At 52.8% G+C, this 19,759-nt stretch overlaps 1 protein-coding gene across 4 annotated transcripts in view; it reads right to left on the reverse strand.

The window, feature by feature from the left end:
- Window positions 1–1,264: 1,264 nt before the first annotated feature.
- DIS3L2 (DIS3 like 3'-5' exoribonuclease 2) overlaps window positions 1,265–19,759 on the reverse strand; it is a 184,292-nt gene continuing 165,797 nt past the window's right edge. For all 4 annotated transcript variants that reach the window (XM_027890613.1, XM_027890615.1, XM_027890616.1 and 1 more), the window contains 7 exons: window positions 11,654–11,837; window positions 10,433–10,519; window positions 5,786–5,933; window positions 5,548–5,678; window positions 5,213–5,317; window positions 4,430–4,531; window positions 1,265–1,809 (listed from right to left, as the gene is read on the reverse strand). In XM_027890613.1, coding sequence (XP_027746414.1) covers window positions 1,711–1,809; window positions 4,430–4,531; window positions 5,213–5,317; window positions 5,548–5,678; window positions 5,786–5,933; window positions 10,433–10,519; window positions 11,654–11,837 — 856 coding nt within the window. In that variant the 3' untranslated portion in view covers window positions 1,265–1,710. The remainder of the gene's footprint in view (window positions 1,810–4,429; window positions 4,532–5,212; window positions 5,318–5,547; window positions 5,679–5,785; window positions 5,934–10,432; window positions 10,520–11,653; window positions 11,838–19,759) is intronic.

Consider the following 19,759-nt stretch of genomic DNA (forward strand, 5'->3'; position numbering starts at 1 on the left):
TCCCAGCCCTCCCAGGGCCCTCCCAATGCTCCCGACTCCCCTGGGGCCATCCCTGCCCCCACCAGCGAGGCAGGACCTCCAGGCCCATCCCTGGGGACCCGGGCACCTCGTGGCCCTCAGCTCCGCAGTCTTCTGCAGGACCCCGGGGAGCAGCAGGGAGGGCGCGGGGCAAAGGGCTGTTATTGCAGACAGGTTGAGCTGGGCTGGGCTGGATTTGCCTGGTTTTCCCCAAGACAAACCCAAGGAGGGAGACACTGGGCTGAGGGGTAAGGGATGGACATCTTGGCTTAGGTGTCAGTGTCCTCCAGTCCCCTCTCCCAGGAGAGTCACACACACAGCCCAACCTGCTGGGTGCACTGGGGCAGCCCATGCCAGCACACCTGCACAACGAGGTACCTGTTGCAGGCAGGGAACAGCCCCATGTCACCAGTACCAGGTGACATCCATCCGTGATTGCATCAGCCCCTCCAGAAAGACGCTGCAGGAGCACAACTCCTAGGGACTGTAGGTGTCCCTGACGGCTTTCAGGGCTCACCAGCTCCTGGGAAGTGTGTTTTACCCACTCCTGACCCATCCCAAGGCCTGATACTGCATTCTGAGCTGGGCATCCCAGATTTGGCCAGCTGCTGGTTCCTGCCAAGGGCAGATGTGTTGGTGCCAGCACCATAGGTGTCACCACTGACGAGGAAGAGTGATGCAGGGCTCCCTTCCTCCCTCCTGGCAGAATTGATCCATTCCTTCTTGCCAGACTGTCTACCAGCCACTACTTGTGATAAAATGGGAGCTGTCAGAGCAGCCCACGCCCTTGGAGACATCCTGCACACTGTGGAGGGTGGACATGGGGACAGAGAGCAGACAGAGGTGCCTGGAGGTTGCAGAGACATTGGTCCATCTGCAAAATGGATGCTCCCTTGACTGGCAGGGAGAAGCAAGAACATGGTGCTGCAGCGTCCCCAAGAAGGGTTAGGCTGGAGGCCACGGTGTGAGGGACTGGAGCAAAAATACATGGAGACTCCCGGAGAAGTCCTCCCCAGACTGAGGGATTAGCCACCAGACAGGGAGAATCTATCCTGATCTCTCATACATTCTGGACAAGCATAGCTAGGGGCTGGGAGAGATGGTGAGATCACCTGGATTTCATAATGCCTGGGAAGCAGAGGCAGGGGAGGCATCAGACTGCCATGGAGATGAGTTACTGCTGGGATTCCCCGGCTGCAGGACACGTGGAGGGCACAAAATAAAACCTGCACAAGCTCCACATAGGGCTGCTGACCCGGCTTTTATTACATGACACACAACCCTGCAAGAAACCCTCCTGCATGGCCCCACAGCTGCATCCCAATGCATCCCACCACATCCCACCTGGGATGATGGAGCCAGCCCCTCTCTGCTCCTGGGGACATGCATCCCCACTTGGCCTTCACCACGGGCACCTGAAGCTGGGGATGGACACCACTGCTTTTAAAAAAAAGTAAGAAAGCATCAAGCTAAAAATACCCGAGAGTAGAAATGCTCTGCCTGGGGCAGGCTCAAGCCTTGAGCCCTGCTCCCAGCTGGAGTTAAAATCCAAACCAGAAATAAAACGACACTGGTTTTAAAACTCAATCCCCAAAGTCCTCATGGGTCCCTTCCACCTCCAGCAGGTGCCGGTGCAGGGCCTGGGAGGTGAGGGAGCGTTGGCAGCGGGAGCACGTGCAGCTTCCTCCGAGCTCACTTCCCCGAGCTTGGTCTCTTGAGCAGGGCACTGTACTTGAGGGAGCCGCTGTCCGCCGTCAGCACCACCTCCACCAGCGTGAAAATGGTGATCACCTTCAGCCAGGGAGAGAAAGACAGAGAAAAGAGAGCTTTCAGGTGATCGGCAACACACTAAGATTTGCTAGAGACATGTTGGCTTTTGCTGCCTCCACCAGTATACCCGTGGGGAGCCAAGGAATGGAGCAAGATGGATTCAGATAGCTCTGCTGGGGTCCAGAGTGCTCCTGGTGCTGGGGCTGGAGGCAGCATCTTTAGGAGCAATACCATAGGCTCTGAAGCCAGACAGGGAACCCAAACTGACCTAAATGAGCCTCCCAGAACATCCTCACTTATTCCAGCCTGATCAGGCCCCACTTGTGTTCTTTGCACAGTCTGGGAAGGATTATAGGCAATTATGCCCTTGGCTGTGGATCCCAACCCCCCTCAAGCCTGCCTGTGCCTTCCCACTCCAGCCACATCATCCTTTAATGAAGCTTGGCCAAGTGCCAACAGGAGCTGCGGTCAGAAGGGTTTTCCACATCACACTGAGCATTTTATCAGCATCCCACAAGGAGGGAACAACCTGCCTGTGTTCCCACAGCAGGAGGACACCCGGAAGGAAGCACAATGGATGGGACACATGCAAGGGAATAAAACCCCCAAAAAATCAATCCCTCCTGTTCAGGAATGGTGCTGCTGCTGCCACCTCCCCACTCCTCTGAACCCAGCTCTTCCTGCAATTGTACGGATCAGAAGTGTAAAGCATCGATCCAGTCTGCCCTTGAGGCAGAGTTCAGGGGCTGGCTGGGACACTGGGAAGGGCTTTCCTGGGGTCACAGCCAGGCACCTGGGGATTTGCTTGCTGGAGCCTGTCCCCAAGCCCTGTGCTGTAGCAGGGCTCACTGGGACCATCTGCTTGGGGCTGGCCTGCAGGAGGAGCGGGCACGGAGCTACCGAGGTAACCTTGTCCAACCCTTCCCAGCTCATTCAGTGCCAGCTGCTCCCAATTAATCATTCAGAGTAGGAAAATCTCACTGAGACTTAAATGGACTGAAAGGCCAGCAACGAGCAACTTGCAGGGAAAGACTTCTGCAGTTGGCTGCCCAGAGAGTTGCTGGCTACTGAGCACCAGCCCCTGCCCGCTCCAGCTGGCTGCAGTGCAGGGGGTGGTGGTCAAAGGTTAGCCCTCCACACCTGGGGGAGTCAAATGGGGATTATCAGGATTCTCCCTTGCAATCCTGCCTCATCCCTTTGCTGAACTGCTGCAAAACAGCACATTTTCACATCAAATTCCCCCGAGTCTTAAATCCACTTCATACTCTGGCCCTGAGTGATGCACACTTGAGGTTCTGGTCATCTTGAGATCAGGGAGAGATGGGGGCAACACCTTCCCTTTGTGGCAGGGACAGTCAGCCCAGACCCCTGCACAGCTTTCCAATAACAGCCTTTCCTGACATTCCCACTGCCTGGCCAGGCTGAGCTAAAGCACCAGGTCCGGGTGGGGAGGTGGGGTGCTTGGTGCCATGGGGTGTCTGGGAGACACCTAACGTGGTTCAGCACAGCCCTGGGATGAGCCAGTTCCCTGTGAGTTTTCCTCTACCAACTGTTTGCTTAACCAAAATGGGCCCTGCTCATGCTGGGGCGTCATTTTTCATGCAGCTCTCTGCTTGGGTGTAAGTGATCCCTGCTCCTGTAGGAAAGGAGGAACGGAGGCCACTTCGGGCCACATCCAGGGAGCTTCTCTGAGCCAAGCTGAGAAAGGAAAGCTCAGCTTCAAAGGGAGGGAGGCCTTCAGAAACGCCTGCAGCAGCCAGGGAGTTCAGCCAGCTCTGACCGCAACCTCACCCCTGGGAAGAGAAGGAAAGGACTGTGCTCTGTATTAGGAGCCCTAGGTGGGCAAGGATGGGCTATGCTGGGCTTGGATGGCAATGGGGTTCAAGTGCAGAGCCCCCAGAGTAGTGCAGGGAGAGGCTGGGATTCAGTCCTCCCATCCCCACTCTGGCAGCAGGCAGGGATCACAGCAGTCAACACAGCTGTGATTTTAGAGCGATGCCAGACAAAAGCTGGCAAAGGAGCACCACTTAATCAAGCCAGACAAATGCGATTGCTCCCTTTGATTGAGTTACCAAGTTAATAGATGACAGGGACACAAAAGAGAGATTTCTAAATGCTGTTAAAACATTTGACACTGCATCTCAGGAAGTCTGATTTAAAAAATTTCTCCTAATTTGGGCTCAACCCTGACAAAGGGATGGAAACCCCAAGAAAAGGCCATGTCAGTGAGGGGGCAAAGAATGCCAGGATGGGGGGAAGGGTCTAGACTGGAGCTGCTTTAAGCCTGATTTTACTTAACATCTTAATTGATGATCTGGAAGGAGGAAGTAAACAGCACGTTAATTCAATTCCTGAAGGAAACTGAATTGGGATGTAGGACACACAGCAGGCAGGGCAGAGACTGAAGGGTGTAGAGAGGTCAGATGTGAGGGCAGCGATGGGATGGAGCAGGGCTGGATGTCAGAGGAGGTTAAGATTGAAGTTGGGCTCACTGGGGACGCAGAGAGACAGCAGGACCCGACAGCCTGCGAGGCAGTCCTGCCTCCCAGACCTGTCCTTACAGACATCACAGGTGGGCACTGCACAAGCCTCCATGCCACCCTCATGGTGTTGAGCCTATCCCATGCTGTGGGGGTCTTACCTGGTGCACAGATTCTTCCTCCAACTCCTCTGGTTCCCACACGAGTGTCAGCTCTGGCTTCTTCCCCACCTTCTGGAAGTGGAAGTCCCTCAAGGGCAGCGCCTGCAGGCAGGAAGAATATCGGGAACATTCCCCTACTCAGGTCTCCTCCTTCACTTTGCCTGTGGATGGGGCTGACGCTGCTTTGCCCTGCACGCTCTTTAACAACTGGGATGCAGCAGCCTGTGAGCCTGAGCCGAGCACGTAAATCAGGGGCTGCTGTGATACACCATCAGCCCATATATCACACTCTATGTCCTGTTTAAAGATGTCATTGCCAGCCATATAACCAGGTTATTAAGAGAGGATGCTGTCACCGACCGCAGGTGCTGGTCCACAGCGCTGCTGTCACAGCCCCACATAAACCGTCTGATTAAATGAAATGAAAACCGAGCCTCACTCCCTGCCCTCGCTTCAGATCCACGCTCATCTCTGTTCCCCTGAATCTGGCTTTATTCTTTTTTACTCAGGCTAGATCACCCAGCACATCACAGGGACGAGCTGGTCCTCAGAGCCTGGGCTGATCCAGACCCTCAGCCCCTTGTGCCTGCCTGGGCTGAGGGGTGGAATGGAAACTCCAGGAAGGCTCCCTCCCCTCTGGCTGGCCTGGCTTGGGCACAGCTCTGCTGGTTGCAGGGTGGCACAAAAGGGCACCAGGACAGCAACTGCCTCCAATGGCCCCAGGCTGCTGCAGCCATCTCTGGTGAGAGCACTGGCACTGTCTCACACTGGTGAGGTACTTACATTGCAGTAGATGCGCTTCTGGATTCCAAACTTCAGCACCAGGACATCAAAGGCCTTGCTCAGGACACCCATCACCATGGCTTCTGACTCCAGAGGACCACATTCCTGTCAAGAGACATGGCTGTCACTACACAGCAGCCCTCATCCAGCCATCCCCAAGGGGAGCCAGTGTCTCCAGCTCCTGGAATATGGCAGTGGTGGTTGCTGTGTCCCCTCACTGTTTGCCTTTCCTGAGGCCAAGTGGGCAGCCACAGCCCCCTGCCTGGTGGCATCTAGGCTGAGCCTTCAGAGGGAAACCCAGAGACGCCTTGAGGGAAGACAGTCTTGGCTCTTACCCTGACAAAGATGGAGAAGAAGAGGTCACCGCTGAGCTCCTGCACCCTCTTGGAAGCCATTTTCCGGTCGTTGCAGTGCTCTGCCTGCCTTTGGATGTCCTCTTTCTCCATCTTGATGGGGGAGCTGGCACCTGCAGAGGGGACAAGTGACAATGTTGTCACTCCTGCTACAGAGCCACCCCACGGCACCCTGGACCCAGGTGCCCAGGTCACCCCCCGAGCGGCCGGGCAGACCCACCGAGCGAGGCGGAGAGCAGCCGGTGCACGATGATGTCGGCGTAGCGGCGGATGGGGGAGGTGAAGTGGGTGTAGAAGGGCACGTTCAGGGCGTAGTGGCGAAAGAGGGTCTCGTCCTCCATGACACCAGTGCAGAAGTAGAGAGCCATCTGAAAGGGGGGAGAAACAAGGGAAGGGTGTGAGCAAGGATGGTGGCAGGACCCTGCATGAGGCTGGAGGGGTCTGGGTCTGTGAGACAAGATCTCCAGCAGCCAATGGTCCTTCTAATGATATCCTGTGTGCTGATGGCCCTTCACCTGATGCTCAGTTCGGGCTGTGCAGGGACAAGACAAGTGCTGCAGAAAACGAGCACAGAGAAAAAGGTGCAAAGCCACTGCTGGCTGCCAGCTGACCCTGCCTGGCCCCAAGGACTGCATGAACTTTCACATCACACATGGGTTTCAGCATTCTCCTGCTTCTGTTCAGGCCCTGCGGCTCATTAGCCATCCTCCCATCTTCCAGAGGAGAGCCCAGCTTGTTCCACACCCACCTCAGATGCTTTCCCAACAAGGAGCCTTGCAGAGTGGCTCCTGTGCAAGGCTCTTTGGTTCTGGGTCTGGCTGCAGGCTCTCCAAGTGCCTGCAAGTGGGGGCTGGGATAAGTGGCTCCTCCATTCGCTAAGGAGGAAGAGACAGCTCTGCTGTGATCCCTGCTGCTCCATCCCACCATGGCAGCTGGGAAGCCGAGCAGATGGACTGCCCATCTAAACCAACACCAGGGCGACAGCAGCACCGTGTTGCCCAGCAGTCTCTTCAGCAGGAACCTCTCCTGTGTCGTCCCTGTTATCTCACGTTACAGCTTTTATTTTTACATCTGTGAAACACCAGCTCTCAGGGCTGGGAAAACAATCGGGGGCCGAGCCCAGGCGGGGAGGGGAGGCTGTGCAGGTCAGGGGGGTTGCGGCGGGGTCACGGCACAGTGGCGATTGAATGAACCCATTCGAAAATAAGAGCAAGTGATTTAAAAAAAACAGGAGTAGCCAGCTCTGATTACAGAGCTGTCCTGGGATCCTCAGTTTGGGCAGCTGTATCCTCTGCTCTCCAGCCCAGCAGCACAGCCAGCTCCTGCTGAGCAGCAACGCACTGATCCGGGCAAGTAAATAGAGCAGGTTAAAAAAAGCAGCATCAGTCCTGGCCTTATTATGAGACCCAAGAGCTGGGATAGGAGCTGTGGTGGCTGCCAATTTCCACAACCCAGAATTAAATTGTTTCTGATGGACTCCACAAAGTATGGTCTCCACTCAATTAGCTCGGCTCCCACTGAACGAGGCTCTGTTGGGCAGGGAGAGACGCCAAGCACTGGAGGCTGCTGCGGGAGAAGATGAGTGCCCTTGTGCAGACAGACAGTGTGAAATCACAGGGGGTTTACAGGCACTTGTGCCAAGCTTCTGGGCAGAAGGGAGAAAGGTCTTTACAATGCTAAGCAGGTAGAAAGCAGAGCACCGGTCAAAATCCCTGCTAGGAGAAAGCCCCTGGGAACGGCCCACCCCTGCCCCATGCCCAGCAATGTTTCAAGTTATGCTCTGCCTTGTTTCACGTTAGAAAAGATGCTGAAGGTCCTGTGCTGCTTGCTGTTGTCTGGGGCACTTTGTCTTGATGGATGTGCTGGCCAAACCCAGCCACTGCAGGGTCCAGCACCATTTTGGACACCCTTTTGGCAACTCCTGGCTCACTGACATCGGCATCACAGCACAAATACTCCTCTGGGCTGTGGCAGGGTGACACATTGCAGGGAGCCCAGTCCAAGCCGTATCTGATACCTGTCCTCACCACCATGACGACACTACCCAGTGACGCCAGCCTGGCATAAAGCAGATGTTTTCTCATTAACAAATTTGAGTCATAAGTGGCCTCAAATCCCCAGGGTTTGCTGCAATCCTCGGAGAACTGCGAGGAGCCTGGAAATAAATCAGCCCCAGCCAACCAGGGGCAGCTTTGCTCTCACGGACAGATTGAATCCCCGAGTGACTGAGCCCCTGAAAAATGGTACGTCACTGCTCCTTCATCTGTTACAAGGCTCCTGGCATGGCAATCCAGGCGCTCACCCAGACACACACATTACCAGTTGCTTCCCATCTCCCTCCTCCTTCAAGAGGCTGATGCTTTGACCACCAGTGTGCAGTGAAGATGGAAGACACAGGCTTGGCACAATGAGGGGTTAAACCTGTGGACAGGCTGTTTTGGCTGATTTAGCTGCAGCCTTGTCCCTGAAACACCAGCTTTATCAATGGGAGCTGAGACATGTGCAGGGATACAGGTGACTTCTCAGTGCCCTCACCAGACGGTCTCGCCACACCATCTGTCAGAGCGATGGCCCAGCCCTCCACACCGTCCTGGGCCCCCATGTGGCTGTGCTCCACAGCTGCCAACACTCAAATCTGTCCTCTCCCCCATGAGGGACCGTGACATCCGGCAGGACGGGGCTGATTCTTCCATCTGCTCTAATACAGACAGCAAAAAATACTCCTCCCAGGGAAAGCTCCTTCCTCCTGGAGGCTGTCTGCCCTTTCCAAGGGGTATTGACACAGCGTTAAACTACCAGTCCTCTGCATTTAGCAGCAGGAACAAGGGTGGGAATCTGAGCTGCTTGGGATTTTGGGGAGCTGTGAGTCCACCCCACAACGAGTGTGGTCAGAGACCAGAGATCATCGCAGTGCCATGGTCCTTCCTTATGGACTGGAGGTCATATGGATCCCCTGCTGAAAGCACACACTGGGTGAGATTGGAAAGCTGCCCCGAAGACAGGAGGGGAGCGTCTGCTCACCTGACCAATGGCTTTGGGCAGGTCTGAAACTCCATTTACAAACTAAATTGCATAAGCATATCCCAGGATCGAGACTGATTTCTGCTTCTTCTGGCTCATGCACCACTTCCCATAATGAGAGCACCCCACCACACGCAGCAGTACCATCCTGAATGCTGGGGAGGGCCAGCAGGTGGGAATGCTGCTTACCATCCAGACACAGGCTGCCCTGCAGGGCCAATAGGCTCAGCTGTAAACAGGGTTTTGCCTATTATGGGAGTGTGCCAGGCAGCACGTTTGTCAGGTATGAGTGAACCTGGACTCACGGGCACCTTGGTCTTCTGAGGACAAAATGAGTCTAGTTTCTGCCAAAATCAAGTCTCATGGAATATTTCCTTTAAAAGTGCTTCTTTCTTCTTTCCCAGACTCTCTGTCAGGTATCTACTCTGCAGAAGACTTTATCCCCAAACCCTTGATATCTCTCTCACATACAGATCTAATGTGTATTCACAGGGCTAAATTTTAACAAGAGCCACTGTGAGGTATATCAGAGCACACCCACCACCTCTCCAACCAAAGTCTCAGGAGACCACAGAGGCAAAATCTCAGCAAGACAGTGGGTCCCCAAAAGCCCATCTCCTTGGTGGAACTGCAGAACTGAGTTGCATTCTCCTTGCTCATCCATCCTGGTCAACAGCCAGGTTTGCTCCATGTGCTTCTACTGGCAAAGCCCAGGCTTGTGCCAGTCAGCAGGACCAGACAGGGACTCCAAGGACTGCATGTCACCAGTGCAGCTTCCACCAGAAAAGAAAGAGGTAACAGAAGGGACCAGAATAACCCAAAGCTGGCCATGGGATCTGGGACAACACAGCCAGCTCCAGAGGACACTCCCTGCTCTTTACAAAGCAGCACTCCTGAGCTGGACACATAGATGAGGGGGTGATTTACAAAATGGCTTCAGACCCCAATCCTGGTTGGAAGAAAGCATTAAGTCCCCAAAGCACAGCAGGACTTCAGGCAACTGCTAATGAGTAAATGAAGCAAATAAGCTAATTAGAAGAGAGACAGTCATGAGTGATGTTAGGAAGATGATTCATTCCTGCAGTGATAAGCAGGCCACAGCAGAGAGACCATTTCAGGAACGTTCCCCCTGAGGGGTAGGACTTCCCCAAAAACAGGCTGTGCTATGCATAGCTGCAAGTGCAGCTGATGATTCACAAAAACTTTTTTTGATGGGGACAAACACCCAAATAAGTGTCCTGAGCTGCAGATCCACCAAACATGACAACTGGTGTGAGCAGCACAAGCCTCCATTGCAGAGCCACTTGGGCTGTAGGGAGACCAAAGGTTTTCCAGAACTTCCCTGATTCTAAGAGAAAATACCAGACTGTGCTTATGGCCAGTTCCCCATGCCTACATCATCCTCACTCTTGATTCCTTCTTTGGACCAGTTGGGATACCACGGTGTGAAGAAATGGCACAAACATGAACCCTGAAGCCCACCACCAGCTCTTCGCAGAGCAGGCTGGGTCCTTGTGAGTCTGCTGACACCCTGCACGCAGCTTCAAGGGTGAAACATCCAAACATGGGATGTCCCAACAGGGACACTATGGAGGGCGAGGAAAGACTCAGCCCGACCCTCCCATCCAGTGAAGCTCTGTTGCTCAGAGGATACTCCCACTGCCAGCTACACATGGCTGGAATCACTGGGGGAAGCTGCAGGCAGCCCCAGAGCACCATGTTCAGTGTTCATTCACTCCCCCAGTGTGCAACAACCAGTTCAGTAACGCAGAAGGGGCGAGGACTGAAGACAGAGCCACAGCAGAGAGCTACAGCTACAGCCAGACGAGTCCAATGCTGTTCTCACCTGCATGGGCCTGGAGAACATGTAGGTCAGCACTTCTTTCCTTGCTCTGGAATATTTGTCAGCACCAAATATTTCATTTAGGCTTTTCTGAAGGAGAAAAGAGAGAGCATTCAGTATTGGCATGTTATGGTGGTAGAGGGACCCAGGCAGACCTTACTGGAGCAAACAACAGCTTGTCAAAGCCAAATTCCTCCTTTTCCTGGAACTCCCCTCATAAACCGAAAGGTGCACATGAAACTGGGCTTTGCTGTGGTCCCAGCAGCCCCAGCAGGACTGACCCACCTCCTGGGCTCAGTGGCAGGGAGCACCCAGGGCACAGGGACTGCTGGCTCTGTCCCCATTCGTGCAGTGTGCAAGAGTGCCCGTAAACCCCCTCCTGACCTGTGCCTGGCTCCCATCCAGCTACTGAGAGCTCCAGCACATGGACTAATGGGACTCTGGGGAGACGTGGATACGGGAGGTCACTGGCTGGGGCTAGCAGTGAGGAAGGGCTGGGGGGTTCAAAGTGCAGGAGAGGAGCTGAGTGAGCAGCCCCAAGTCTGCTGACATAGCCTGGGTGCAGCCAGCAAGCAGGGAAAGCAGTCCCAGCTGATGGAGGGGTGTGCAGGAGGCCAGTGGGGATGGGATTAGCAGAGGATTATCCACAGTCCGGTTGCTGCTGGAGTAAAGAAAATTCTGGAACCTGTGCTGTGCTGTTCAGCTGCAGTTCAGCCTCAGGACACGCTCAGCAGAGGAGTGGTCAGATACCTCTCGCGCTGTCTGCATCTGACCTTTCCCAGAACCGCTCTCCAGTCCTTCCCAGTCACCCTGCTCCCCACCCAGCCCTCCCTGAGACCTGCAGCAGCCCAGACAGAAACAACCCCTTGCAGAGTTACTTCCCTTGAGGTATGGAGCAAATTCCCTGCCAAAGGCCTAGCTAGAGAAGGCAGAGAAGGAAATCTGTGTGTCCCAGTGAGTGCTCCTGCACTGAAACAACCTTCCCATCACAGGGAGGGCAGCGCTGCGGTCACCTGCAAGGTCCTTGCTTCCTTGTTCTAACCTCTGTGCACAACATGGCAGACCAGGACAGTAGTGAATGAGGAAGGTGTTTTGTTTTGGCATGGGATAGCTGTCAGCTTTGCTTGGGCAGAGAGGGACAGGGAATACACCACACGCTGCCAACATGTATCTGCCCACGCTCTGCCCCCAAGGCCTTGCTGCCCGCCAGGCCAGTGCACTCACCTGCAGGGTCCCTGCACTGCTGAAGTCGATGTCGAGGCCGACTTGGTTGCAGAAGTCCATGAGGTCTTTCAACAGCTTGGTTTGGGGTGGGGGGTGGCGGCGAAGGAAGGCCTGCTTGGGGAAGAAGCGGTAGATCCGATGGGCCACAGCCATGTTCGCCAGCAGCATGAACTCCTCCACCAGCCTGCAGCACAAGGGAAACAACCCCAGGCCTCAGTTAGAGAGTGGAGTCCCCTGGAAAGCCAAGCCAGGCCCCAGTGATGGGAATTAACATGACACAGGGGGACAGGGGAGCAGCTTGTAGTTGCTGTCATAAGCTCAGATTAGATGTGAGACTGCAGTAAATCCCCCCCAATTCTCACTTTCTAGCTGAGGTTTCCCCAGAGACTCAGAGTAAGCTGTCCTGCTGGCACAGACAAGCAGAAGTCAGTGAAAAACTGACAGCTTAAATTAGGATAAAATAATCTCCCTTTAGGTCATTCTATCTCCCGAAATGCTCGACAAGCAAAACAAATGCCGTGCGAAAGATAGCATGGAAAACAAACACACATCTCTGTCTTCCTGGGCCAGAGAAAACACTGCCTCGCTCGCTCCCCATCCTGAGCTCGACATGTGTGGTCAGGCCCAGCCACCGAGCCCTGTCCCAAGCCGGCCTTCCACCCACAGCACAACCCAGCCAGTCCCTGTGCAGGGCAAGCCACCGGCATCACTCAGGCAGGGCTGCCTTCGGCATCCAGGCAACGGCGAGCCCCTCACCTTCCAACTCTGAATGCACACGCATTGAATGCAAACCTCAAGGGCTACACACCGCTAAGGAAAGCAATCCCAGCACTAGGGATCATCTTTGGTGCACTTTGGGTTGTGCTACCAGCTGCAGGGCTGCGCCACAGGAGACTTGTTTAACCGGGCTTAGATAAGCAGAGATGTGCTTAAATGGGCTTCCTGCTATTTGCTGCGTGTATTCCCAGGGCTGCTAACTGGTGTTAATTGCCAAAAAAGATAACACATTTACAGAAGTAACCTCACCCTCCCAGCAATGCCTGAGCGAGCTGTGCTGATTATGCCGGCTCAGCCCTGTCCTCCTGCAGGCAAAGCAGTGATTTTGCAGGGCTGGCTGGGGGACCACGGCGGGAGCCAGTAATGCTGCAGCTCCCAACTGCACCCACCACTGCTGGTGAGACTGGCCAGGTGAGATGTGCAGGGTGCTGTGCTCCCGGGGTACTCGCTACAGCAGCAATACATTCTCAGCCTGGGAGTACTTGCCAAGAACTCAAAAGGGAAAGGAAATAAAGACAATCCCAGGGAAGGAATAAGCACCTGACAGTGATAATCTGCAGTAGAAATATTAGTCTTTAATGGGAAGAAGCTCCCTTATTAAGAGCCTTGTGGATTCTCCCAGAGTGTTTTGTGCCAGAGGCCAACACTTCAGGCACCACAGGGAGGGCAGAAAAGGCACCCTGGCACAGGGACAGTGTGGGCAGGGGGGAACAGCGCAGCCTAAATGGGAATGGGCTCCTCGCCCTGTCCCCTGGAACATCTGCCCATGGGGAGATGCTAAGAGAGGCCAAGGGCTGGGTTGGGGGAGGGCAATGCCCGGCAACTCGAGCAGGATCAGGACACTCTCCTGAGGGACCACTTCCAAGAGGGCTGAGCCAGGCTCTTGCTGCTCCTGTGCAGCTGAGCCGGCAGATGGCAACCTCGGTCCCTCTATGGCCACCGGCTCCAGGGGGTGCAGGACAGCGCTGGGCACCCTGGCAGTGGGGCAGCCAGAGGCACCCAGTGGGTTATGGCATGGCCATCCCCGTCTCCTGGGTGTGGGTGACCCACCAGCTCCCACACCAGAGGCACGTGGGAACAGTGGCCTGAGTTCAGGTGTGAGGCTGTGCCAGCCCATGCTCACACCTGAGAAGCCCTTTCTGCCCAAGCCAGCTCATAGTGAGGGACAAAAAACAGTGTGAGCTGCAAAAGGCAGTGCCTCTCCCTCCCTTGGGCTTTAGTGAAATGAAACACGGAGACTTTTCCAGCTCTAGCCCCAGCTAAACACAGATGCATGCATGGGCAAAGGTTGGCCATGGAGTCCCTGCCCATCCCTCGAAATGTGGCCTCTATGGAGTGAGATATAAACCTGTTTTTAAGGACAAAGCAATAAAAAACTGTGAACAAAATCTCCTCTTTGTCACAGATATAATGGGCTCATCACATGTCCCAGAGACAAAAACCGCAAGTGAGGTCTCAAGCAGCTCCTGCCATTCCTGTTCTTGTTGAGCACTGGAGTGTGAAGCTTCATCTCTTACCTTCAGCGACACTTTGGGCTGGATGCAATTTCCACCTGATTATTAAGTTCTGCATTTTGTTTTACCACTCTAGGGCTCGGGCTTTTACAATTTCCTGGAGATACCCTTGTTCTGACGTTGTAGGTAATATTGAATGGAAGCTCATAGCTAAGCACGCTCCTGCCAGGGATGTTTTTACTCTTGAAATAAAACTAACAGCCCATTATTACCCACTTTGCTCTGCAAAATCCCGTCCTGCAAAGCACCCAGGAGCTTTGCACCCATGACAGAGTGTGCAGGATGTGACTGTAGATATTCAGAACTGGAAAAGTACTCTTGCTCTCTCACCCAAAGGCAGGGACAGGCTTTGGGAGATGTGCCTGCAGTTCGGGCTTTCAAGGAGCAGGTAACACAGACAAGGTTGGACACTGTCCTGTACTTGGGGGGAAAAGAAGCCCCAGGATCTGATGGGTTTGTTTGTGTCAGCTGAGGTTAATGAATCTAGAGTGCTCTGGGAAGGCTGCAATGCCCTGTGGGCTGATGCCAAAACACTGCACAGACAGAGGGTCCTTCCCATCTCTGGATCACTGCGGGGTGTCACAGAACTGCTCCCCACACATTGCAGCAGTCCTGAAAGCTTGAAAGGGAAGAACAGTGTGGGGCTGCTCCATAATAACTCCTAGCCAGATTTGTTCTAAACATCAGGAGTTAGTCCCCAGGGAGAGGAAAGCAGCTTTCAGAAGGCAGAAATCATAGCTGGCTAATCCAGAGCATGTGAGAGTCTGCCAGGGTCAGAGGGAACAGGTTGGGGACAGAGAAGGAGCTGGCATCTCTGACTGGAGTTAAGTCACGTCACCTCCCAGCAGAGCAATGGGGTCTGTGTCTCAGAACGTGAGGAAGGAGACAAGATCTGCATCAAACAGCTTAATGTGGTGGTCTCATTGCACCTAAAAGGAAAACCTTATTCCCAAGAGGAGCTCACGCTGCTTGGGATGTTGGTGACTCAGTAGGATGAGCCAGGGTTAGGACAGCCCACAAAGCCGGCAAGGCTTCAGGTGTCGAGGCACAGGAGGGCACAGCAAAGCTGCTGCCTTTCTGCCCTCCCCACACGGCCTTTTAGTTACACTTTTAGTTCACCTCCTCATCAGGGCTTCAACTCAGCCAGCACTATGCTGTGGCTTGGAGAAAAGCAATGGATGCTGAGGCTAGTGGAGCGGAGGCTGGCAGCAGCCTGGATCCACACCAGTGCCTGGTGCTGATGTTACTGGGAGCTGTGCTGAAGCTCTGCTAACTTATCAGTTAAACGTCAAGGCAGGTCAAACGACAAAAACTTTTTGGCTTTGGTTTTTTTTTCTTGAAACAGCCTAGCTTGGAGTCTGGCTCAGTGCAGCTGGCAGGCAGGAGTGCAAAGAAAAATATTTCATGGCTAAAAAATGGAGACAGAAAGACTGGTCCATCTGAACACGCACTGAATGAATCCCATGTGAAATGCTTTCTAACGCCATCGCTACAGTTTCCTCTGGATTAGCTGAGCTATCCTTGGCTCCTGGCTCCATAAAATCTCATAAACAATTTGATCTGAACTTTTGCCCTTTCTGTGCTGATGTGAGGTTTCCTCTGCCATCCCACAGACAGGGCTAGAGGTCGGCAGGTGGCTGTCCCTCCCATAGGTGCCTGCAGATCTCAGCTGTCCTGTTCACCCAGGCCGCAGGAGGGAGCGTTGCCAAACCCATTCAGTGCATCATTTAATATGTGCACATGCGAGAGGGAGGAGGGAGTGATGGGATGGCTTGTGAGCTCTGTAACATGTACATCTCCTGTTGGCCCTTTCAGTACCCTGATTTTTCTTATGAGTTATGTGGGTGAAACTCTATAACCTGCCTTATGCAAGAGGTCAACCCGTGCGTATGGTTTACACTCACAGCTGAGTTTCAAACATGACCGAGGCATACCAGTGCCTAAATTTCATCAACTGCTGGGGAAATTTCAGGTTCCTGATGTGCTCTTAAATGCAGGCAGGCCTTGGTGCTTTTCAAAGTATCCTAAATGACGGCCACAGCTACTGTAGGCAAAAAGCCACCTATAAAACCATCCAGCTGAGGAGGACTGATGTACACTCGATGGCAGCTCCAAACCAAAGCTACTGGGCTGTAACTCCTCTCAGACAACTCCTGCTAGAGCCAAACATCCATGGGACATGGTAAGTGGAGCAACACACTCAGATCCTGGAATTGCTTTAGTAGCAGCATTACCATTTGCTCTGTAAAAGGTTAGGTAGACACTTCCCAATCTCTTGATAGCAATCTTGAAAAAATACCGACACCCTCAGCAAGTTGGTAGGTTGATGGCAAATAAAATACTGGTTTCTCATGCCAAATCTCTGCAGAGCGAAGCAGGGCAAGTAAAATGTCTATGTGGCTGCTTGTCTCCATGGCAATACAGCCAGGCTGTACAGCAGCCATCGAAGTGCCCACTCTCCCTGATTAACTTGACAAACGACATTAGCTAAGCAAGGTTTGCTGAAAAGGAGAGACAAGGAGTACTTTGTTTGCAATCCAGTAAGTGCAGGAAGGAGGCAGGCAGCTTGCTTAAAGAGAAATGCCACTGAAACATCTGCTGTTCCATCAGTGCAACAGACTCACAGGCTTCAGAGCCAACAGCAGCAAGGTGGGGCTGGACACATGAGCACAGCTCTTCCCCCATGCTGCCTTCTTCACCTCCATCCCCTCTGCAAGATGTAACTGATGGGTGCATGCAGGTGTTGGAAGAGTTATAACAGCTGAGACGTGAGAGACAAACCCAAAACACCACACAACTCTCCCATGGCAGGGTCTTTTGCTTTTCACAGGCTGAAGAAGTTGGTCTTTTCATCATGTGTAGCTCATTGTGGAAACCTGCTCCCAAAGGGACAGAGCTGAACTATTCTGATTTGCAGTCTGAGCCCCCTTTGGTCCCTCTGGCCAGGTGAGCTGCCCCTAGGTAAATCCCCAGTATCTTTCCAGCAGCTCAGACATGAGCCAAACGTAACCAGCCATTTCTGTAAAGGTTACCAAACTTCTTTTTCCTAACCCATCACAAAATCCCATCTGCTCCTCCTCATCTTGCCTCTCCTTCACAGCACTTGCTCCCTCCTGCACAGGGAACAAAGCTTTTGCTGCTCAAACTCCTTCCCATCTATGGATGGATTTACCATCCCAGCTCAGCATGGGTTTGTGCTTCAATCTGCAGTCAAGACCTCTGGTTTCTCAACCCATATCTATGTGCCTGCCTCAGGTGTCCAGCTTCACACTGGGTCCAAACAGGGTTAGGACAGTACAGCTTTGAAAGCATCACACTTGGTTTGTGTTTGAACCAAACAGTGCCATTGAAGGCAGCCCTGATGTGTTTGTGTGTGTTTGAGAGGGTTCTAAAGACACTGATGGATACATCTCCCCTCGCTAAGGGCAGTACACTGCTGAGAGCCTTTGCTCTCTGCTGGCTTGGAGGGGATTATAGTTACAGCAGACTCTCATAATAAACAGGAGATCTACAGCCACCCCCTGGGAATGGGACTCTAAATCCTCTGCATTTGCCCAGAGAAAAGTCACCTTCCACAAAAGGCTGCAAACAGTGCTATGCACATCCAACAGCAGCAGCAGCAGCAGCTGAAGGAAAGTGGTAAAGAAACAGCACCACGGTACAACCAACAAACCCTCTCCAGGTTAAGTCCAAAGACGCTGGATGTGGTACGACTTTTTCTTTCTTCTTTAAATCATGTTCGTTTATTTTTGATTACAGCTCTTCCATGAAGCAAAGGAACTTGAGAGGTTTCTATAAAAGCTCTTCTAAAAGCAACATTACCTAATCCTGCATCTCCTGAGAGCGCAGCCAATGACAGAATCACGCTCTTTGGCGAGTAGCTGGACCGGCACTTGCAATGGCTCTTTTCCATGCAAAATTCTGCAAGAACAGTGCACTGTCTTCCTGGTGACACTCTGCCTAACCTACAAACAGGAGCATCTTCAGCCATCCTCTCTGGAGCAGCATTGCTGCTTGAAGAGTTCTGCAAATCAAGTCCCCTGTTATCCAAAAAACCTGGACTGCAGTGTTACATACGAGCCTTGCAATGTTGGTGTGGAGCTCCTGTTGCCAGTGACGGTTGCCAAAAGACCAAAAGACCTACTTTTTTTCTGAAAGAAAAAGTAGTAAAAAGCAAGAACACTGGCGGTTCCTGGCTTGATGAAAGTAATTTTTGCTCCTCTCGCAGCTAGCAGTAGCCTTGTACAAAGCGTAGCTGAATAATGGAATTACTCCACTTTCTGAGATTGCTCAATTAGCTCTTGGTTAAAACTGCTAACACTGAAACTTGATGAGAATAGCAGCTTGAGGCAGTTTTAGATTCATTTCTTACTAAGCAAGAATGGCTTTTCCCTCTAATGAACTCCCTTTCTGGGGTATAAAGAATGCCCTTTTCATTTGCTATGGTGCCTTCCCAGTAATAGATGACTACAACACAAATGCATGGGAGGGTTCTCTGAATACAAATGTCACTTACAGACCACTCTCACACCTTGAGGCTGGAAATGCCATGAGACCACTCTCTTTGCTTTACCCAAATTATCTGCGGTGCGGTGGAAAACCGTTTTAAGCTCTCAATATTGAAGCTGGCTCCTGAAGGCATTTGGCATGATTAGGAATTAATTGCCTAAAGCCTGATGTACTGGTTTGCACACAGGGATTTAGGCCACTAGAAAAATCTCAGCCTGAGTTCCTCTGAAATTACTGATGCCACTTTACAGCCCCTGAAATTGCTGCCCTGATCTGGCAGCATGACGTCAGGGCGGACATCGGGGTGCTGGGTGGTGCAAGTGGCCCCAGAGCCTTCAGCACCTCTTGGCTCTTGGCTATGTGGGTGAAAAACACACCCTGCCTGGCCTGGAGCTCCTCACTCTCATCTGTGGTTTGTATGGAAGGGATAAAGTCAACACCTGCCTGCCCTATCACCCTACATCCCATCTTGATCCAAATGGCAATGGAAGCACCACTGGAGTGAAAAGTCAGTATTGCAGAGGACACGGGCTCTGCAGGCTACACCTCTTCATTAAATGTTAATATATCTGCAGTCTGCTCCTTTTCATGCAAATTGGCAACAACCTTCAGACTCCTGGCACGACGCTGAAGTGCCCCTCTGTGCCAAAACAGCACCTTGAGCTGCTGTGGGCCAGGGATGAAAGTTTGGACCTGCAACAATGTGCCGGGCCACACAGGACATGGAAGCACAACTTCAGCAGGCTCCCTCAGTCCCAGCTCCAGCGTTCTCTATAATTTTCTCAGGACTATCACATTTCTGAGCCCAGGCAGAGGACTTTGGGACAGGGCAGAGGAGAGGGGAGATACCTCACAACCAGCCAGACTGGCAGTCCACATTCCTGAGACGTGCAGTCTGATATACCACTGGCTCCAAAAGCACAGCTTATGACAAGACACATAATATTAATGTCATCCAGAGTCTGGCTAAGAGGGGAATGGAAAGAATTCCTGAATGAATGCAGACAGCCCCTCTGCTGACAGGAAAGTCTCCGGCCCCACACATCAGGCCAGCACCGCCTGTTATCAGGCTGCATTTCCCACTGAAAGGAGGAAGCTGGAATGAAAGGCACTTTTCCTCACCATTAAAAGTTTATGCAAGTGATTTATGGGTCAGAAAAATTAGCAAGCCCGTCACTGAGTGCTCCATACAGCAGTGTGTGCTACGTGGCTGCTGACCAGAAATGCCAAGACCCATTAGGTGGAAGCAAAGGGCAGCACGATGGAAAGTTAAAGATGCTTTTTGCCGATTTAATTAATTAGCCAG

Source organism: Empidonax traillii, unplaced genomic scaffold (assembly GCF_003031625.1).
Source record: "Empidonax traillii isolate 1590-97213 ecotype Southwest subspecies unplaced genomic scaffold, ASM303162v1 scaffold292:size1342341, whole genome shotgun sequence".
Lineage (NCBI taxonomy): Eukaryota > Metazoa > Chordata > Aves > Passeriformes > Tyrannidae > Empidonax > Empidonax traillii.